At 47.5% G+C, this 22,031-nt stretch overlaps 1 protein-coding gene across 7 annotated transcripts; it reads right to left on the bottom strand.

The window, feature by feature from the left end:
• Nucleotides 1–221: 221 nt before the first annotated feature.
• Slc25a18 (solute carrier family 25 member 18) lies at nt 222–20,832 on the bottom strand. Of its 7 annotated transcripts, none has more exons than NM_001044280.2 (10): nt 20,378–20,602; nt 10,808–10,890; nt 9,152–9,274; nt 8,970–9,025; nt 6,566–6,656; nt 5,282–5,400; nt 2,382–2,547; nt 2,026–2,180; nt 1,522–1,597; nt 222–1,092 (listed from the first exon to the last, which is right to left on the bottom strand). In NM_001044280.2, exons 2-10 carry the CDS (start codon nt 10,840–10,842, stop codon nt 951–953), a joined length of 963 nt encoding a protein of 320 aa, NP_001037745.2. In that variant the 5' UTR covers nt 10,843–10,890; nt 20,378–20,602; the 3' UTR covers nt 222–950. The 7 variants fall into 7 exon arrangements, 6 of the variants coding, with proteins under 6 accessions (NP_001037745.2, XP_063142754.1, XP_038964275.1 ...); XM_063286684.1 differs by lacking the exon at nt 20,378–20,602 and adding an exon at nt 17,683–20,299; XM_039108347.1 differs by lacking the exon at nt 20,378–20,602 and having other exon boundaries at nt 9,148–9,274.
• Nucleotides 20,833–22,031: the final 1,199 nt, after the last annotated feature.

The raw sequence follows: 22,031 nt of genomic DNA, 5'->3' as shown, positions 1-22,031 counted from the left end.
TAGTGTTGACATGGTTATGAAGTGACAGGTAGAGGCAACACTCAGTGTAGGAGCTGGAGAGATGGCTCAGTGGTTGCCAGCGCCTGCTGCTCTTCCTGAGGACCTGAGTTCAGTTCATGGGCTCATGTCTGGCGGCTCACAATTGCCTGTAACAGCTCCAGGGGATCCAGTGCTCTCTTGGGATCTCCCAGGGCACCCACAGAGACACACACACAGACAAGTAAATTAGTGCATAATTATTTTTTAAAAAAGCCAAACTCCAGTGTAAAATTGGCCCCCAACCACTCTCACTCTTGAGCAGCAGTGGGAAGATAGTGTGGACTGCGGGGCCCTAGAAGCTACAGCTTGGTTCTGCAGAATGTCACTCTGTGTTGTGCTCACTGCTGTGCTGATCACAGGACAAGGATTTAACCAGCTTTATTTCAGAGCATGTTGCACAAGCATCCATTCGGAGGGATCTGGGCCCGTACTTCAGGATGGGAATCTGGCAGGACAGCTGCCAAGTGCTCATTCAGGCTCGCCTCACTATGGGTGATGCTCGGGAGGGTGCACAGTCAGCCCAGGGACACTTCTGACCTGTTACAGCATCAGGGCTAGCATTAACAGTAAACCCTCACAGGACGGGTCTGTGCTGCACTCGCCTACGGTGGGAATGTTAGGGTGGAACAGCCCTTCTGTCTTACTGTACACGGTCCTGCCATAATACACAAGGCCAATTCTATTGCTGGACATAGGTGGTTGGGGCTTCTGAACATCCCTGGTAGGCCGAACCACAAAGCTTAGTTATAAAGGGAGATGAGGGCTCTACTCACTTAGTAAAATGGGTCATTTCTTCTGAGGTAGCACTACAAGTTAGAGACCATGTACTACATCAGGGTGGGCATCCTAAACTTCAGCACTGCCGCCTGGTTCCCTAGGGCCAGAGGTGACAGCAAGAAGTAACACATCAATTATTCAAAGCACTTTAAGATGCGCTCTCCAATGCCGATGAAGTAGACACCCTGGGCAATCCCGAAGAGGGGGGCTATGACCAGGGCACGGCAGCCTGCTCCCTTCATGAAGGCTGCTGCTCCCTCCTGGGTCCAGAGTTTCCTGTGAAGAAAGGAGAGCTTGGTAGTTGAAGGCTACGCTAACATTTACTCAGGACTTTCTGTTGTTGGATTTGGGGAGGAGGTCTCTAGATGTAGCCCAGGCTGTCCACACTTCCTTTGAGACTCACTGTAGGTTAGGCTGACCTGTGGCCCTCAAGCGCTAGCCAAAGACGGGAGCCTTTAGACCCCATTCAGCCAAGTATTTGTGCACCTGCTTTAGACTGCATTGCAAGAGAGGAAGCGCTTAGCAATTCCGGATGGTCTGCAGTCTGGTGGGAGGGGCACGGAGAAGCGTAGAGACTCATGGAGGAATCAGAAGCTCTGATTATCTGGAGCATTCTCCAAGAAGCGAGGGGCCCGCACATTCCAAAGCCAAGTCCTGCCAGGAGCTGCACCCTGAGCTGGATGGTGCCCGGGATGCTGGGCTCACCTGGCACAGTCAGTGACTCCCCTGTAGGTGTCCTCACCCAGGCCTTTCTTGAGGGTCTGGATTCGAGTCTTCAGAACTGAATGAAGCAGAAGTTAGAACAAGTAACAGACTCCTGAGTTTGTCCTTCTGCACGCCTAGTGGATTTGCCCTGTGAGGCCGGTTGTGTGGTTGTCAGGTGGGTAGCCTTCTTCCTTAGCCTCCCTCTATTGGAAGAACTGCCTGCCGCTGCTCATCTGTGAGGGACTGGGTGTGGCCCTCACGGTCCTCCCAATGTTAGCTCTCACTGCGAGACTCAACTACCTGGAAGAAAAGGTCTCTGGAAGGGTAGGGGTTGTGAGGTAACAAGGAACACTGGGGACACTTCAGCCTTCGCCCAGGGCCTTTGGTGAGTTTATGGCAGTGATTGAACACCAAGAGGTGGTTGATGATCGGGGCTTTCTGTACGCTTCATTCATAAAATCGGATGACCCTTAAATCCCAAAGCCCAGCCCTCTCCACACCTACCATCCAGAGGGGTGACAGCTACGGCCGAGACAGAGCCTGCTGCACAGCCTGCCACAAAGGAGTGTGTGAAGGAGGCCTTGCCAGTGAGCTCGCTGACCCCAAGTTGGTTCAGGTTTGCAAACAAAGGGAAGTAGATGATGGAGAAAGGAATGTCTCTGCAGAGGAGAAAGGCGACACTCTGGGTGGCCCTCTCAGCAGCTCCCCAGGACCCGTGGGATGGGAGAAATCCCCCCCCCCTTTGCCAAAGAAGAAGTTCTTGCCCTGTCGGGCCCCTCCCCACCCCAATACATACACTCCTAGCACAGTTCCAAGACTCTTAGAGGCCCTGGGGCCCAGGCCCAGGAGGAGGCGCTCACCTGAGGAGAGTAGCACCCAGTCCCCTGTAGAGACCAGAGAGGCCCTGAGTGCGGAGCAGCTCCCAGGCAATGAGGGTGGCCGATGGGCGCCTGTGGGTGGAAGTCGAGCCAGTGCTGTAGGGCCGGGAGGTGGGCGTGGCTGAGGCAGAAGCCTGCTGACAGACAGCTGGAGAGGAAAGGCAGCTGCATCTGCACCCAGCCCAACAGGAGCCCTGGGTGTTCTGGGCGGACCGGACCAGTGTGCATGGTGTCACCTCAACCAGAGTCCACCCAGCCTGACTAAACCCCTTGGATGGCCTGCCATCTTCAGGTAGTCATATCCTTCTAGCACTTTGGGACAGAAACACCTGTGTTCTCCTTAATGTTAGAAGCCACCAGCAAATGCTTTTGTCCTCAAGGGTTGCCCGTTTCACCCAACAGAACAGAGTGTAAATGCAAATGACTAGAGTGTAGTGGTTTATGTCTGTAATCCTTACATTTGGGAGGCTGAGACGTGAGGATTATGAGTTTGATGTCAGCCAACTTGGGTCTTACTGGATGGGTGGGTGGATGGATACACAGACGATTGACAATTGGTAGAACTTGTGGGTCTTCACTAAAGACCACAGGATTTAATGTTCAGAAACTATATTTAGAAGTCAGTATTTGCTGGGCACAGTACCTGTACATTTGATTAGTCAAGAGCCTAAGGAAAAAGTATGGCTTAAGCCTAAGGGTTCAAGGTCCATAGGGCAGTATGGTAAAACCCGGTCTGGAAACAAAACAGGCTACAAGAGTGCTTGCCGGGCGGTTATGCGACCCTGGGTTTGGTCCAAATGAAACAGAATTAGGCTCTTTGCTCAGAGGAAGTAATTATGGCTCACTGCTAGGCTTCCTGAGTGTCCCACAGTGCCATAGCAAAGGTGATTTACTGCTCACATCTCATTTTTCCTCTTTTGAGGTGGGGTGGGGGGTTGTGTCATGTAGTGTAGGCTAGGAGCTGGGACCTGGGTGATGGCTCAGTGTCCGAGAGAGAGCTTACCTAGCATGCACACTGCTAAAGTTTAATTCCAAATTATGGAGGTAGGGGAAGGAAAGTCTCAAATGGGAAACCAGACTCCTGCTTACCCAAGCAGCTTGTAAGACTGAGAAATCCTGAGGGAAGCCCCCACCAGGGGCCCTGTGCACAAGTGGTTCTTTTAGCCCAAGCTGAGCTCCTGGTTCTGGTTCTACCTCCCTCTCTCTCTCTCTCTCTCTCTCTCTCTCTCTCTCTCTCTCTCTCTCTCTCTCTCTTTTAAAGATTTATTTATTTATTTTATGTATAGCATTCTGCCTGCATATGTGACTGCAGGCCAGAAGAGGGCACCAGATCTCATTACAGATGGTTGTGAGCCACCATGTGGTTGCTGGGAATTGAACTCATGACCTCTGGAAGAGCAGTCAGTGCTCTTAACCACTGAGCTATCTCTCCAGCTCCTGGTTCTACCTCTTAAATCCTGGGTTTGCATACAAGTAAAACCCTCTCCGGCTTTTACACATGCTTCCTTTGTCGTTTGGATGGTTGGTTTGGGAGACTGTTCATTTTTGGTTTTTTGAAACAGGGTCTCACTATGTAGTCTTGGCTGCTTGGAACTCAACAGAGGTCCACCTGCCTCTGCCTCCCAAGTGCTGGGCTCACAGGCTTGCGCCACCCCCAGCTTTACTTCTTATCCAAGTTGAACAGACAGGGCAGACTCCTCTTGGCAGACAGAGACACAGTGGGTTTCCTGAAGCCACTGAGGCTGCTCTATCCCAATCAGGAGCTTGGCTGTACCGCAGCAGGAGCGTGCGCAGCTGAGCTGAGGGGAGTGGTGTTGGGTGTATCACACAGTGGCTGATCTACCCAGACACTGGGGTTTATCCTGAGGAAAGGGCCCCTGGCTCTTCCACAGTGCTTAGTTCTTTTTTTTTTTTTTTTTTTTTTTTTTTGGTTCTTTTTTTCGGAGCTGGGGACCGAACCCAGGGCCTTGCGCTTCCTAGGTAAGCGCTCTACCACTGAGCTAAATCCCCAGCCCCCTTAGTTCTTGTTCATACTGTATGTGTGGCACTGTCAGCATCCTGGTTTGTTTTTCCATATTTGAGATTTAAAACATTTATAAATATATATACATATATACATATACACACATATATACATATATACACATATATACATATATATACATCTCCTAGCCTAGACTACATGATACAACCCACCCTGCAAAATGTTTGTGTGTATATATGTATGTATGTATATACTTGTGTGTGTATATATATATTGTGTGTATATATAGTGTGTATATATGTATATGTATATACATGTGTGTATATATAGTGTGTATATATATATTGTGTATATATGTATATACATGTGTGTGTATATATAGTGTGTGTATATATATAGTGTGATATATATAATGTGTATATATATATATATAAATCGTGTGTGTGTGTGTGTGTGTGTGTGTGTGTGTGTGTGTGTGATGCATTGCTCAAGGAGGCCAGAATATGGCATTAGACCCCCTAGAACAGGATTTATAGATGGTTGTGAGCTGTCGTGTGTGCTAGAACCGAACCCCAGTTTTCTGGAAGGACAGCAAGTGCTCTTAACCACACAGCCACCTTGCCAGCCCACTAAGCCCTATTTTAAAGAAGCTTTGGGAATACAGTCAGAGCATCAAGGCATCATGGAAGTGTGAGATGGCCTTCCACCCCCAGCATCCACCTCTTGTTTCTGCTCCTCGGGCTGGAGCTAAAAGGGTTACAGGCATCGCCATAAAACACAGTTCTATTGACCTAGAAGCCAAGTGCTTGGAGAGCTGGGCTGGGAATGTGCAGTGCACCGAGCTGTGCTGACCAACCCGGCCGTGCTGATGTTGTGAGCGAGTTGGGATGTGCCTCACCTAAGCGGCCGGCATCCTGCAGCTGGATCTTGAGCATTTCCATGGGACAGGTGATCACCACCTGGCATATTCCAGCCCCACATCCGGCCAGCATCTCCATCTTCAGGTTCCGCTGGGTCCTGTGGAACCAGGAACAAGGTCCTTAGTCTCAGGCTAGTTCTGCCCCATTCTGCCCATTCACCCTCTTGATGGATGGAACTGGTTTGTTTGTTTGTGTTGTTTTTTTTTTTTATCCCCCTCCCTGTTTGTGTTGTTTTAAGACGGGGTTTTGGGCTGGTCAGATGGCTCAGCCGTTAAGAGCACTGGTTGCTCTTCCAGAGGTCCTGAGTTCAATTCCCAGCAACCACATGGTGGCTCACAACCATCTATAGGGGATCTGGTGCCTTCTTCTGGCCTGAGGATGTATACACAGCAGAGCACTTATATATTAAATAAAATGTAAAAATAAATAAATTAATTAATTAATAATAATAATGATAATAATAGGACATGGTTTCTCTATATAACCCTGGCTGTCCTGAAACTTGCTCTGTAGACCAGGCTGGCATCAGACTCGCAGAGATCTTCCTGCTCCTGCCTCCTGAGAGCTGGGATTAAAAGCATGTGCCACCATGCCTGGCTCTTTTTGGTTTTTGAAACTGTGTGTAAACCAAGCTGTCCTCAGTTTTGCTGTAGTCCTCCTGCCTCTACCTCCTGGCTGTTAGAATTACAGATGGTGCCTTTCCAGTAGAGACCATGGTCATGCAGCATGCACATCCAAGGATGGAGTCAGGAACCATCAAAAACCAGTGTGATGAACACCAGTGCGATGTCAGGTTCTTGCTCCAGCCTCTTAAGTACCATCCCTTAGGGAGGGGGGACACAGAAGAGAGGATTTGGGGGCTGACGATTCGATTTTGTCAGCTTGTTGGGTGTGGCCACCCAAGGTTATAATTTTGAGCACTCAGGAGGTAGAGGCTGGGGGATCACTGTAAGTTCCAGGCCAGACAGATCTAAATAGGGAGACACCGTCCCAACAAACACCACCACCACAGGAAGAAATTCATCTGCTAAATACATCTGCATATATGCTGTATGTTCCCTATTCCCTTGAACATGCAACCTCTCCCACCTTACCCCAGCTCTCCCTCCCCTTCACTTCCTCTGTGTCAAAGCAGACTGACCTCAGCCGCATGTGCACATACACATATATAGATGCGTACAGGTAAACTGAGGCATGTTTGCAATCCTTGGCACCCAAAAGACAGACACATAGTGAAGCCCCGCCCCATCGCCTGTCCTCACCCATCTTGCATGAGCAGCTGCCTCAAGAAGTCATTGGCTGCCAACTTGATTGCTTTTTCTGGAGTGACCAGGGTGAGGTTCACTGCAGCCCCTGGAGGTGAGAAATGAAGAGAAGGAGCTGCGACTGCTACAGAAGTGACCGACCCTAGAGCCCACCACTGACAGGCACAGCTCTGGGATAAACGGGGTTAGGGAAGCCAGGCAAGGGTACCCCATCTGTCTTACCGAAAAACAGGTATTTTTCATTCTTTCCCTAACATATCTTCCTCTTTTATTATCTTTCTTTTTTTCTTCCTTCCCTCCATCCCCCCTCTTTTATTTTTAGCCTATCTATTGTTATTTATTGTGTGTGGGCATGCATATGCCCAGGCACACAAGTGGGAACCAGAAGACAACTTTGTGGAGTTAGTTTCCCCCTTATGTGGTTCTGGAATCAAATTCAGGCTGCCAGTCTTGAGCACAAGCACTTTGCCAGACACGGCTTGTTTTTGGAGTTGGGAGTCCAGGATGACACAGAACCCACAATCCTCCTGCCTCCTTGGTACAAGCATGACAAGTGCACCCCTGGGAAACCTATTGTCCCCCAACGCACTATGCAAGATGCAGTCGGTCTACTCAGCTGCATTCCCAGTTCCATTCTCCCTCCCTCTCCCCTCTCTCCCTCCCTCTCCCTCCCTCTCCCCTCTCTCCCTCCCTCTCCCTCTCCTCTCTCCCTCCCTCCCTTGTTTAAACTTTGAGGCAGGATCTCACTATGTAGCCCTGGCTGGCCTTGAACTCACAGAGACCCATCTGCGTCTGCCTCCCGAGTGCTAGGCTTAAAAATGTGCACCACCATATCAGCCTGCTTTTTAAGGTTTTCTTTTGTAGCCAGACAGTGGTGGTGCATGTCTTTAATCCCAGCAATCAGGAGGCAGAGGCAAGTGGATCTCTGTGAATTTGAGGCTAGCCTGGTCTACAAAGTGAGTTCCAGGACAGCAAAGACTACACAGACCCTGCCTGGAAAAACCTAAAAAGAAACAAAAAGATTATCTTTTGTAAAAGATTATTTTATTTTATGTGTATGAGTGTTTGCCCGCATGTAGGTAAGGGCACCATGCATGTCTGCAGAGTTCAGGAGACATTTCTGAGTCTCTGGAATCAGAGTTATAAGAAGCTGTGAGTTGCAATGTGTGTGTTAGGAGTTGAACTCAGGACCGATGGAGAACACTCAATGCTTTGCTGTTAAACCATCTTTCCAGCCCCAAAGATCTTACTTTATTTGCATGGTGTGTGTGTGTGTGTGTGTGTGTGGGCACAGATGCATGTGTGTGGGGTGGGAGGGATAGGGGAAGCAGTTTGTGCGTCTTGGTGTCTATGGAGGAACAAAGAGGGTGAGGGATTTCCTGGGAATGAAATTACTGGTGGTTGCCAACTACCAAATGTGGGTTCTGGGAACCAAACTCAGTTGCCCTGGCAGAGCAGTTTGTTCATCTCTCTCTCTCTCTCTCTCTCTCTCTCTCTCTCTCTCTCTCTCCCCTCTCCCTCCCTCCCTCCCTCCCTCCCTTTCTCTCTTCTTCCTTTCTAATTTTTTCAGACAGGGTTTCTCTGTGTAGACCAGGCTGGCCTTCAACTCAGAGATCCGCCTGTCTGTCTTCCAAGTGCCTGAGTTAAAGGCTTGCTCCTAACTGAACCAGCTAGCTCTGTAGTCCCATTTTCCTCCTTAAACTTCATTTTGCTTTATGGATACATGTGTCCCATTATGAAGAAGTCATGGTTTTGTTTTCTTGTTTCCCTTTTTGGTTGGTTTGAGACAGGATCACATGAATTCCCTTTGTGACTGGGGTGATCTTGAACTCTTGATCCCCCTGGCTCCATCTCAAATGATCCCAAATGCTGGGATCACAGGTGTATATGACTCCACAAGACTAGGAAGTCACCATATTCATTCTATCCTGTTGGCAGGCTCTTCCACCTCTGACAGTGCGTAAGCAGCCTGAGGAATTGGACAGCTCTCCTTTTTAATGGGACCTTCGCAAACCACACAAACTTTTGTCCTTGTTCTCTAGGGTCCCTGTGTATCATCTCTTTTTCCAGCACCAACTGATGGCCCATTTTCTGAGGTCTCATTGTGGATGTGGTCATCATGTGGTGCTGAGCTCACAGCTCTGTCAGTCATTCTCTATGTCAGGGAGAGTAAGAGGCAGAGGAAGGCTGGGAGCACTTGCTTTAACATAGCACAAACAGGCACCTTGAAGGAGGCCTTAGCTAGAAGCACCTGCCACTACATCAAAGACTCTTGGAAGTTGGCAGCTCCCTGAGTGGAATGAACACCTCTGTGCTACAAGCTCACAAAGTGTGAGCTGTATGCCCTGGCCATCATCCTTGATAGAGGAGTTTGAACTCCTCTGGGTGTTCAGAGGCCCACCTCGGTACATGCCCAAGAAGCCCTCGGCACGTGCAGTCTTCACCAGGCAATCTGTCCTAGAAGCAGAGGCCAGAAAGGAAGTTAGTAGTGTCCAACTGGACCTCTTCCCCTTCCTGGGCACACCTCAGTTGGTTTTGTTCTCCAGATCCCTCCCTGCCTTCACTTCTCCCACCAATACCTACATTCCTTTGTACACATCTTTCCCTTGCTGGTTCTGCAGTCGGGTTTTGGCAAGGTCAATGGGGAACACGCAGGTCACCCCCACGAGACCTGCTATACCTCCATTGATGAGTTTTGCAGTGATGCTAGGCCATGGGGAAGAGAAAAAGAGAAAGTGTGAGAGAAGGTTCTTGGCCTCAGCCAGCTTGGGTAGGGAACAGGAGAGCAGGGTCAGGCAGAGGAAATCAAGGCTGGCAGCTGCTGGGCTTCCAGCTATCCAGAGTGCCCCCTCCTCAGCACCCTCCCTACCCAGCTGTCAGACCCTGCCCCCTCCTTCCACACAAGCTAGGAACCTCTCTCCAGGAAGCCCATGTGTACCTGCCTGATTGGCTCACACTAACTCATAGGGCAGGGTTCCCCAAGCTAAGATATTGCAGACCTGCTGGGAAGGGAGCCCACCAGGGAGTTGGTAGGCCTTAGCTTGGCCCTCCAGAACTGCCATCAAGGTCGGCTCTCCAGCCTCTCACCCTTGGAGGCCTGTGAGCAAGTTTTCAAACAAGTTCCAACTTTACTTTCAGTTGAAATGTGAAGAGAATGTGGTGGGAATGAATCTTAGCTAGGCTGTTGACTTGGGCAAGTTGCCTCAGTTCTCTGAAACTTCATTTCCCTTCTTTAGGGACTGCATGAGGACTAAATAAGCATCAGGTAAATGACAGCTATTGTTAAGGAGGAGATACCCACCAGCCTAGAAGATGATGCATCGGTTAAGAGCACTTGCTTTTGTAGAGGGCCTAGGTTCGATTCCCAGCACCTCCATGGCAGTTCAAGACCATGTGCAACTCCATTTTTTTTTTTTTTTGGTTCTTTTTTTCGGAGCTGGGGACCGAACCCAGGGCCTTGCGCTTCTTAGGCAAGCACTCTACCACTGAGCTAAATCCCCAACCCCATGTGCAACTCCAATTCCAGTAGACCAACACCCCTTTCTGACCTCTGTAGCCACCAGACGTGTACACACACACACACACACACACACACACACACACACACACACACACGGCTATGGGTGCTTCTTAGCAAGAGATACCTAGGACTAATAAACAATGTTTGTTATCTACTCTGGCCTCCATAACCACTTACTTTAGGCAACATGACTCCTCTTCCTGGTTAAGGATAGGAGTCTGGGAATAGAAAACAAAGTTTCCTCAGACTCTTTGGAGAAGAGTAAAATGTTCTTATCTTTCAGGCCAAAGGCAGACATGAGGAAAATATTTGACACAAAATAACCAGCAACAAAGAGGCATGACTTAAACTTCCCTGCAGAGAGGAGTCAAAACATTGAAAACAATGTTGCCAGAGAGGAGAGTTTAAGGGGGATCTCCTGGAGCCCAGGCTGGCCACAATCTTACTATGTAACCAAGGCTGGCCTTAAACTTAATCCCAGAGCTGGGATATAGGCATATACCATTATGTTATGGCCAGCTAGCAAACCACATTATTGGGGGCCGGGTGTGTGTGTGTGTCTGCTTGTTTATTTGGAGAAATGCACATTCCAGGCAATGAGTTTCATTTGCTCTCCCCAATCATTCGCTCTGTTCTCATCATCTACAGCTGACACTGATGGGCTGGTGCCATAGCAACCCTTCTTTAAATTGGCTCCCCCCCACCCCCCCCGGGCCTACCTCAGGTCCTGGCTGGACATCCTGCAGGCGATCATCCACGACAGCTCCCAGGACACAGGTTGTGGGGCCTTCACAGGCAGATGCTGTTGAGGCCAGTGGAGAGGGAAGAAATGTGTCTGTGTCCTTGACTCTGTCCCTCCATAGAACCAAGAGGACATGGAATTCCTCATGCCCCCACTTCCTATACCTTTTGGAAATGTGCATCCAGACAGAAGTCCTTTTTTGGACTTTGATCAGAAAAGGAAGGGGGATGAGAGTGTAAATAAACTAAACTAAAAAGCCATTCCCAAAGGCTTCTGGGTGAGTTTGGGGGTAGTGGGGACATGGGCTATATATAAAGAGCTATAACCAGAGTACCTCTCATAGCAGACAAGGACTGCAATGTTTTAGATGTCCTCAAGTGGCTTTTTTTGGAAGTATGAGGAGTGAAGATAGATGTGACACTGGCCTCAACCCCACTATGTAATAGATGAGGACGATTTTGAATGCCTGATCCACCTTCTTCTGATCCACTGAGTTAGGTTGGTTGGTTTGTTTGTTTTGGGACAAGATCTTCCTTGTAGAACAGGCTGGCCTTAAACTCCCAGGAGTCTTTCCTGAGGGCTGGGGTCACAGGTGTGTGCCACTGTGATTGGTGTTGCATTAATGTCACATACTGAAAATACAGAGACGGTGGTCTGGAAATGGGAAATATAACAATTGGAGACTGAGGCACAGGATCCAAGTTCTAGGCCTGCCTGGGTTACAAAGTGTTACAGAATAAAATTTGTCCTAAGGAGAAGTGTGTGTGTGTGTGTGTGTGTGTGTGTGTGTGTGTGTGTGCGCGCGCGCGCGCCCCTTTAGCTACATAAGCAAATTCAAAGTCAACCTAACATACTTAAGGTCCTGTCTGAAGAAATAGAGGCTGCACCTTCTGAGTCTCAGTCCTGCCTCCAGACCAGTGGAGAGCAACAGGAAAGTCCCCAGTGTTCCTGGCTTACGTGATGTTTCAGGGTCCCCTTCCTCTCTTTTCTTTGCTCTTTCGAAGCAAAGTCTTCTCTGAGTATTTTTGTTTTGGGGAAGGAAAGAAATGAAGAGAAAAGTGATTCTCTGGAGATATGATAATCACTTCAGTTAAAAAGTATTTTTGAATGGGATGGAGAGATGGCTGGGTGGTTAGGAGCACTTGCGATTCCAGAAGACCCACATGGCAGCTCACAGCCATCTGTAGTTTTAGGAGACCTGATGCAAGCAGGCACCAGGCACCCATGTGGTGCACAACATACATACATACATACATACATACATACATACATACATACATACTCACATATATACATGTAGGCAAAACATCCACAAATGTAAAATAAATATGAGAAGGAAAAAAGGTTTTTCTTTTGAAAAAAATTTAAAATAATATTTTCAGATCTGATTCTAGTTCTGAAACATAGTATTAGTGAAGAAATTACTAAGAATCGCCTCTCTTGGAGACTTAAATTCCAGAAACAACAGATAATACACAGAAAAGCCTGAAGTCTAAGAGTAAGAAACACTATGAGGGAAACAGTGCCCCCTACCTGTCATCAGCACCTGGAAGCCTGGCAAACACGAGCAACTGTCAGGATGACAGTGATGGACGAGGTCACCTGGCTTTGACCTTAGCCCCCTAACCCTATACATGAACGATAGAGGGGGCAGATTGGGAGGGGAAAAGCCAACTACAGTGTCAATGAGGTGTGAGCAGGGTTCCACTGGGTAGGGTCTCAGGCAGGGCATAGGCAGTCATGTGGGTGTGAGGACCAGGCAGAGCCCCCCAGGGGAGGGATGTGACTTATCAAGCTCATGCCTGGGCCCTGGATTCCTCCTTGGCCCTGCCAGAAAAGTAACAAAAGAAAAACACGATGGGCAAACACAACCCTGCGGCTGAAGGGACAGCAAAGCTAGGAAGGCAATGTCATAAATGGTGATGGGGACACTGAGCAGAGGGTGAGATGCTCAAGACTGACCCATGTTGACTGCCGTGGCTGGGCTGGCAGCATGAAAACTGATCAGGCGTCTAAACAGAAAGCAGGTCTACAGGAAGGACAGGCAAGAACCAGACACTGAGAGGAAGCCCAGTGGAGGGAGCCATTCCTGCTTCAGGAACATCCCTTCCCATTGTGAGACAGATTCTGAGACAGTCAACTGACCTCATTGTATATCTTACCAGAACTGCAGTTGAAATCTTTTTTTTCTTTTTTCTTTTTTTCGGAGCTGGGGACCGAACCCAGGGCCTTGTGCTCGCTAGGCAAGAGCTCTACCGCTGAGCTAAATCCCCAACCCCGAAATCTTATTGTGTATTTTATTTATGGTATACACACACACACACACACACACACACACACACACACACACACACACAGAGTTAGTTGGGTGTGCTCTGTCTCTTGTCACAGAGTTTCTGTATAGCCCTGGCTGTCCTACAACTCACTCTGTAGACCATGCTGGCTTTGAACTTGACCTGTCTGCTTTTGCCTCTCAAGTGCTGGATTAAAGTTGTGTACCACCACTGCCTGGCTTATTTTGAGACAGGGTTAGCCTTGGCTGTCCTGGAACTCACTCTGTAGACCAGGTTGGTCTTAAAACCAGAGATCTGCCTGCCTTTACCTCTTGAATGCTGGGATAAAGGGCATGTACCACTATACTCAGCTTTGTTTTTATTTTTAAGACAGTCTTACTCTGTAGCTCAGGCTAGCCTAGAATTCACTATGTAGCCTGAGCTAGCCTTCAATTTGTAGCAATCCTTTATTTAGCCTCCTAAGTCCTGGTAATACAGGTCTGTATGATCACAACGGGCTTTATATGGGGTTGAAAATTAAATCTAGAGTTTAAGGCTTGTTAGAAAAACACTATTAACTAAGATACTTTTTCAGCTTATCTCTTGTTTGTTTTGTCTTATTTGTATTATTTGCTGGTCTGTGTATGTGGAAAATTCTGTGGAAGCCAGAAGAGGGCCATGGAGTCCCTGAAGTGGAAGGGGTGAAGTTGTAAGCTGCCTGTTATGTGTTGTCCTCTGCAAAAGCAGCATGTACTTTTAACCAGCTCCTCCGCTGTGTGTGTAAAATGAGTGTGTGTTTTCGCACTACATATCTTCTGCAAGAGGAGGCCAGAAGAGAGGGTCAGAATCTCTAGACTGGATTTACAGTTGTACGATGCTGTGAGTGCTGGGACTTGAACCCAAATCCTCTGGAACAGCTGAGCCACCTCCCCAACCCTGGTTTCTTGATATCCCCAATCAAAAGTTAATACTGAAAGTCAGCAGTGCGAGCCTGGACTCCCACCATCTGAGATCAGCTTCTCCCTGAGAGAAGGTGGATTCATGCTGCAAGTCCTCATCCTGCTGAGGAGCCTGCCCCTGCCACCTCTTAAACTCAACCCCTGTGGTTTTCTAAAAGCAAAACCAAGGGACACTTGGTGGCAAAATGTCATATTAAAGTGCCAGCCATTCTTCAAGATGGTAAGTTACAGGCTGGAGAGATGGCTCAGGGGTTAAGAGCACTGACTGCTCTTCCAGAGGTCCTGAGTTCAAATCCCAGCAACCACATGGTGGCTCACAACCATCTGTAATGAGATCCGATGCCCTCTTCTGGTGTGTCTGAAGACAGCTACAGTACCTATATGTTGTAAATAAATAAATCTTAAAAAAGAAAAAAGAAAAAAAAGATGGTAAGTTACCATGAAACGAACAAAACCGAATCCCAAGAGGCTACTTAGGACGTTCAGAACTTAACCTTTCTCTATGAAGTCAAAGGAAAGAGTAAAGTAAAGGCAGCCCTTTCTTTGGGCCACATTCCTGGTGTTTCTAGAGCAAAATTAGATGTCGGGTCAGTGTTTTTTGGCAACAGGAATGAGCACATTTGAGATAAGTCAGAGAACAAGGAACACACTGAGCCTGGACATTTCACAGCAACTCTGTACAGTGCTTGCTGGAAGGGTGATCCTCTCTCTGTAAATCCTAGCCCCAGGTTCCCTTTAGCAGAAAGAATTCAAACATGACTTCACAAGATTTCAGCCGTAGGTAAATCTGTGAACCAACAGATAGCAGCCAGGGTTTTTAGTTTTTTTTCTAAACTTGTATGTGTGCCTGTCTGTCTATGCACCATGTGTCCAGGTGGTTGGACCTGGTACAGATAATAAACTACTTAACGTGGATGCTAGGAACTGAACCCAGGCCCTTTTTGAAAGCAACAAAGCTTATGTCAAACCTCAAGCCTTTTGTACCATGCAAAAAAAATTAAAGATTTATTTATGTATATGAGTGCTCTATTTGCGTATGTGCCTGTATGACAGAAGAGGGCATCAGATACCATTACAGATGGCTGTGAGCCACTGTTGTTGCTGGGAATTCAACTCAGGACCTCCCAGTGTTCCTAACCACTGAGCCATCCTCCCACCCCCATCTTTTTTTTTTTTTTTTAAATTACCTTTTAAATTTAGCCAGCCATGGTTTTAAAGGAATCTTATCAGCAAAGTCCTAAACTTGGCAACAGGGCCCATACTGCTGAATACCTGCAGTGTGATAGGCGGTATTTAGGCATCTGGGTTGTAGCTGACTTTCAGGGAATTTAGATATTAGTTTCCAACACCTCTAGGAACAGTGACAGAACAAGGCTGGCAGGGTGGCTCATGGAAGTGGAACTGCTCTGACCTCACGGGCAGGAGGCCTTACGTTCAGTCTTGAGCACTAGGACTAGTCTTACCTCATATCCACCAAGGACAACAAAGCAACATTCCAGGCTCCTTCTAATGAACCCAAGTGCTCTGTTAGCTAGCTTTACGACTTGTTAACTAGTGTTTTTAACAAATACTCAGTACTCCTCAGAGCTCCTTCTACAGTGATAACTGCTTAGTGAGCTTTGTAAGAGTCAGGGGTGATGCCGGGCACTGTGACTCCTGAAGGAGCAGAGAGCAAAGGCTGTGTGGGGTTACTCCTTGGCCCTGGCTAGTCTAGCTCACTAATGTGGGTGTAGCACGTGTTCCAGAAGCACCACTTTTGTGGCAGTAAAAGACTCTGAAGAGGACACACCATGTGCCCTAAGACTAGTTACTCTGGAAGAAACCGGCAGAAGTCCTGGAGTTTCATGGTAACATAATGGGATGTACAGAGACTGGGGTGGCAGAGGCAAGGAAGGATGAGGGTAGAGAAGGTTAAAATGTTGAGGCCACCCAAACCTTAGATCTGACGCCAAAGGGACTGGAGGATGAAAAAGGCACCCAGGAAAAGAAGCTCCCTGCAGAAATGGGCAGAGCAAGGGGCCGTATGGGGTTCACCTAATGGTCTAGCCCCTTGACAGTTCTTTTTGTCTGAGAGGCTAAGAGATGGCTTAGTGATTAAAAACCCGGGCTCAAAACTCACATGGTAGCTCACAACCACTTATAATGCAGGTTGCAGAGGATCTGACACCTTCTTCTGGCAACAGAAGTTCATGTGTTTCACAGACCTATGTGCAGGTAAAATACACATAAGTCTTTTTTGAAAGTATTTGTCTGGTGTGTGTGTGTGTGTGTGTGTGTGTGTGTGTGTGTGTGTGTGTCAGAGAACAGCTTTTGAAACTCTTACTGTGGGTTCCAGGGACTGAACTCAGACTTCAGGATTCTTCAGCAAACATCTTTGCACACTGGGCCATTTTGCTGGTCCTACTTTATCTTGGGACTTAATTCTATTTCAGCACTAATTAGTTCCTATAGTAAAATTTCAAAGGTACTGCTCCATTAAGGGCCAGGAGCAAACCAGTTTCATCAACAGAAAAACCCTGACCAGGGCTTGACAGAGAAGAGAGCTCAGTAGGTTAGGGTGCCAAAGCTGACAGCTTCGGTTCAATCCTGTGACCAAATGGTGGAGGGAGAGGACTAACTCCCATATATACCTTACGGTAAGGGTACGCATGCGCACTGCAAATAAGTATAAACAACAAAACCTGTCCCAAATGTCATCACCTCAGGGGATTCCTCATCTGCCTTATGGCCCAGGTCTATCCTCCAGGGTGGGAAGAGCATGGAGGAAATCTTGCACCCAAACCTTGCAATGTACCCAGGATGCACTCTGCTCACAGATCAACAGTAGATTACAAACTGTTTGGTAATAAGTGATATCTAAATCAGTGTCACTTCCTCTCAGAACTAAGAATATGTTTGTATGTACCTGTGTGTGTCTCAAAGACAGGGTCTACGTAGCCCTGGCTGTCCCAGGACTTGCTATGGAGTCCAAGCTAACCTTGAACTCACAGGGATCCTCTGGCCGCCTAAGTGCTGGAGTTGGAGGCAGGCACCACTATTCCCAGCATAGTTTTTAAGACCAGTTTTTACTTTGTAGCACAGGCTCCTCTGGAACTGGAGGTAATGTTATGCCCCAGCGTTCAAATTGGATACTGAGTTTCAGCACACACTGCACAGTACTGACCTGTTCCTTATCCAAATTAGAAACTACTTTGAGAGTTAGGACCACGTAAGTGTTGTATCTCCAGGCCCAAGAGGCTGTCATAGACTGCTCAGTAACCCACAAAGGTAACCGCTACCTTTGACGTGTAGTTGACGTGAGCATTAAGATAGTCTTCCTGAGCTGCTTTCTTCACATTTTTAAGAAGCTGAGTGAGGGGTGGGTGTGAGAACCAGGGTTGATTCCTCCTAGCAGAGCACATGGTTCTCCCAGGACTAAGCACCTCCTACCAGAGTGGCCATTAGCTTTGTCTTGACCCATTACCCAGGAAGTATCCCATTTTGAGATGTTCACCTGGGATGCCAGAAACTTCCTCTTAACCGTGCTTGCAGTGGGTGACACGGAAAGCCCTCTTCCCAGGCTTCCTTGCCATTTCTTCCTACAAACTATGCTTGACAAGGACAGACAAGACAACTCTTACCAGCTCTCAGGAAGGACCTTCTTTCTGCCTTCTCTGGAATAAAGGACAGAGGCTGGGTTTCCAGTGAATTGTGGGCAGAGTTGGCATACAATGCCGTCTGCAGGAGCTGCTCTGTCCTTGGGGTTTTATCAGAGTTCAGTCCCTCCCTTCTTGTCCCTGCTGCAGCTCTTTCACATGGTCAGAGGTGCCAGCAGGCGTTAAGCCCTCCTTCAGTCCTTGCCACACTGCACTTTACAGTCTGAGTTTGGATCAGGCTTTAGAGGTCGTACACTGGACCAGACGTCCCCTCACCTGGTTGCTAATGGGGTATTAGACACAGCTGAGAAGTATTAGGACTAATACAGTCATAGGGCAGGGTAACTGGGGACTCCCTATCATTCAGATGTCAGACTAGTGTGTATCCTGCAAGGCCTGAGCAGCCATCTCTGTGAAGGTACAACAGCCTTGTTAGCTAGCAGAACACACTAGGGCAGATGGCAAGTGTGAGGAGAGGGCTAGCATGGGATCTAAGTCAGCGCTCTGGCCGGATGAATGTGGCTGTTGACAACTACAGCAGCAGCACCTGCAAGAGAGGTTATGTACAAGGAGGGTGTGTGTGCCATTTCCCACATGCTGTGATCACTCATATGCTTCTTGTTTGCATACAACCTTTTGTTTTCTGAAATAGGGTCTCACTTTGAAGTCTGGCTGGCCTTGAAACCCACTATGTAGGCTAAGCTCGTCTCAAACTCACAATCCCTAGCTTCAGCCTCCAGATTGCTGGGAAGCCTGGCGTGCACTACCAAACCCAGCTAATGCATTCCTTTTGCAGGTGTGTGGATGGAACCCATTCTGTACGTGCATGCTACACTGGGCAAGCTCTCCACCGTAGAGCTACACACCAGCGTCATACCCTTTATAACTGCAGGTAAATGTTATTGTTGGTCTTGCAAAGAACTGGAGTTTGGTTTCAAGCACTGGCATGGCAGTTTACAATTATATGTAGTTCGATGATGACCTCTGTGAGCACTAGGCAAGGACATGGTATATATAAAGTCAAAACATCCATACACATAAAAGAAAAACCAATAAATTAAAGAGACAGAATTTAGTGAATATTAATGGCTTTTCCTTGTAATCCTAGGACTTGAAACCTCAGCCTTCAAATAGTGGACTACATAATTTGTCATAAACCTGAAGCCAGTCCTCACTACAGAGTGGCCCTGTCTCAAAACCAAAACCCAAAACCCCCAAAGAAAAAAGGAGGGCTGGGATGTAGTTCAGTTGGTGCCTGCCTAGGACCCATTAAGTCCAACCAATCCCTGGGCACAGAGTAAGTGGCAAACAGGAAATAGAGGCAGGAAAAACAGGAAATGAAGAGTATGTTGGCTAGAAAGCACATTCTGGGATCTGCTTGGGCTTCAATGAAGAGTTTGAAATGAATAAAAACCCAAGACAAATCTACCAAACAAACAAACAAAAAACTGGGGAGACATTACTGTCTAGGAAGGACCCCTAGGAAGTGAAAGCCAGGGCAGAAGGAAGCTTCAGCTTTGGTTCGGTTACAGGCAGAAAGAAAGAAGGGTGATGGATCTGGAAAAGCACATGAAAGTTAAATGCATCATAAAAGCCAGTCTCTTTAAGGCAGGTTTTTTATAGGCCAGAAACCCAGTAAGAGGCATCCTGGATTGGCAGGAGCTTGTGTTGACTAAAATGTTGCAGCAGCTAATGGGCTGCCATGTCTTAGTAGACTGTTAAATAGCAAAGGACTATAGTTTTGATGTGTTAGGGCTACAGTTTAAAAATTGTGAGCTGCAGAGAAAACGGGAAGCTGAACTGGACTGAGACCAATGAAAGGAAGGCAGGAGCAGGTGGCCTCGATCAGGTGGACAGTAAGGGAGTTCCTCAGCTTTGCTATTTCTTCCCAGGAGTAGAACAGAGAGCAGCATAAGCTGGATTCCATAGTTTTTCAGGAGACTCTCTCTCTATCCTCTAGGTATGAAGGTAAAATTCTGCTCAGATCAGAAAGGTGCCCTTCCTCTACGGGAGTGCTCTTAAACTCTGAGGCACACCACCACAGGGTATCTCACATCAGGGGGCAGAGCCCTTCATGGGGCTGATCAAGCAGAGTGAGGAAGGCATCAGAACCCAGATTTTTTTTTCCTTTCTTTCGGAGCTGGGGACCGAACCCAGGTCAGAGCCAGCCTGTGCAGCCTGTCCAAGTCAAATGGTGTGAACACACCAGGAACCACCTGCTGCGATGAATAAGGAACAAAGCACTCTGCACCCCCTTCACCTCTGGCTAACTAAACACCTTGCTGGAGAGGCCAGTTTCCTTCAATGCTTTCCTCTCTTTACCAACTCCAAGGAAAATATTTTCCTTTGTATTCTGAATAAGCAGACAGAGTGCCAGGCAGATGCTGCACATCAGTCTGCCTTGCCTCGAGTGGATTCAGCAAACTGTACCAAATATGTGGGGGATGGGAATGGGAATTCAGTGCTGAATATGCAGACATTTTCCCTTGTCATTAGTGCCAAACAGTACAGTTATACATATACATTATATACAGAGGTCTTATAAGACACTTAGAGATAACAATACACAGGAACATGTGCATAGATGATATGCAAATATCATGTTACACGGGGACTTTAGCACTTGCAAATGGGAGTCCTGGAACTAATCCCTAAGGACACCAAGGGCAACTGTACTTACTGACAAGGTGGTTAGGAGTCACTCCACATCTCAGTTTTTGGTATACTCCAGGCCAGGCTGTGTTGGATCTTGTCTTTGCCTTCCTATAAAGACTTAACTCCTTCTCATGGTGAAAACTCTTGGTGAAGGAGCTGACTTCACTGCTTCAAACAACTCTTCCCAGCTTTAACTGGACAGACTAGGGCGAATGGTCCTATGTGGTCAGAAATGAGCTGACAGGATTCTAGGAGCAAGTTGTGGTTTTCCACTCCTCACAAAGTCTCAAGGCACCTGAATTAAAATTCGTGTCATGGAGGCAGAGGGGCAGGGACTCCAGCACACAATAGCTCAATCTGGGCATTTCCCAGCTGCCTTCTTGGCTGCTACTGCACAGTTCACTTTGCACTGAAAGCTTTTGCTAAAACTGCCTCAGGAAACTAGAGGAGTGAGCCTTGTAAGCACAAAGGAGACTGAAACAAATGCACAAACACTGTCCTTTCAAAAGCTCAAGGAACTGAATCCAGGGCAACAGACCAGCAAGGCCAAGCTACCAGGGCTTAGTGGGGGGTGAGGACAGTGAAGCCTGCCCAGACAGGCAGCAGCAGCTGCAGCATGGGCTCCACCCCTGGCTGAGCTGGAAGGATTTACAGCCACCCAGGAGAAAAGAGCCCACAGCCAAAGAGACACCACTTACATAATAGCCACAGGTCATAAGCCATTCCCCTTCCAGATGATTCCACCTAGATATTTCCCCAATCATTAGTAATACTTTCAGGGAGAGATTAGAGCAAAACTGCCCCGACAGGGGTGCTTGTAAGTGAGGATGCCTTATTTCCTGAACGGGACACCACAGCTGAGACAATCTCTGAAGAGATAATAGATGTACCTTCAGTGTCTCCAATGGTCAATGGAGTGGCTCACAGGTGCTTTACAGTTTCCTTTCTTCCCTAAGCCACGTTCTTGTGCTTTGTTGTTTGTCATTGTTCCAGGTTTGTTTGTTTGTTTTTTAATTCTTTTTTTCGGAGCTGGGGATCTTGCGCTTGCTAGGCAAGTGCTCTACCACTGAGCTAAATCCCCAACCCCCATTGTTCCAGTTTTAACAAGGAAGTTCATAACACAGGACCTTATGTGTTACCTGCTAGACCAAAAATGTTATTATTCAGAGATGGGTGGCTGCAGGTAGGCCTTTAATCCCAGCACTTGGGAGATAGAGGCAAGAGGATCTCTGTGAGTTCAAGGCCAGCCTCATCTTCAAATTCTAGGAAAGCCAGCACCATTACACCGAGAAACTGTCCCAAAAAACAAAAGCTATCCAGAAACAATTTCTAAAAAGCTAAATTAACTATCTGCTCTAGCAAGTTTTAAAATCAAGCTACTAGAAGACTTTTATTTTTTTGTTGTATACAAGATTTAGCATTGTTTGGTCAAAATGATTTGTGTAGAACAGATGCTGTAAGACGGAGTCTTGTGTATCCTAAGCTGTATGTACGCTATGGAGACAAGAAGACTTGACTTTTGACCTTTCAGCCTCTCTGCCTCTGTAGTGCTAAGATTACAGAGACACCAACACACCTGGTTTCATCAGGAGCTGGAGTTGGACCCTGAGGCTTCACTCATAGTACAGACACTCTTATCGACTGATCTACATCAAGTTCTCTAAGAATGAAGTTCTATT

Source organism: Rattus norvegicus, chromosome 4 (assembly GCF_036323735.1).
Source record: "Rattus norvegicus strain BN/NHsdMcwi chromosome 4, GRCr8, whole genome shotgun sequence".
NCBI classification, from domain to species: Eukaryota; Metazoa; Chordata; class Mammalia; order Rodentia; family Muridae; genus Rattus; species Rattus norvegicus.
This window is presented reverse-complemented; position numbering and strand designations above follow the sequence as displayed.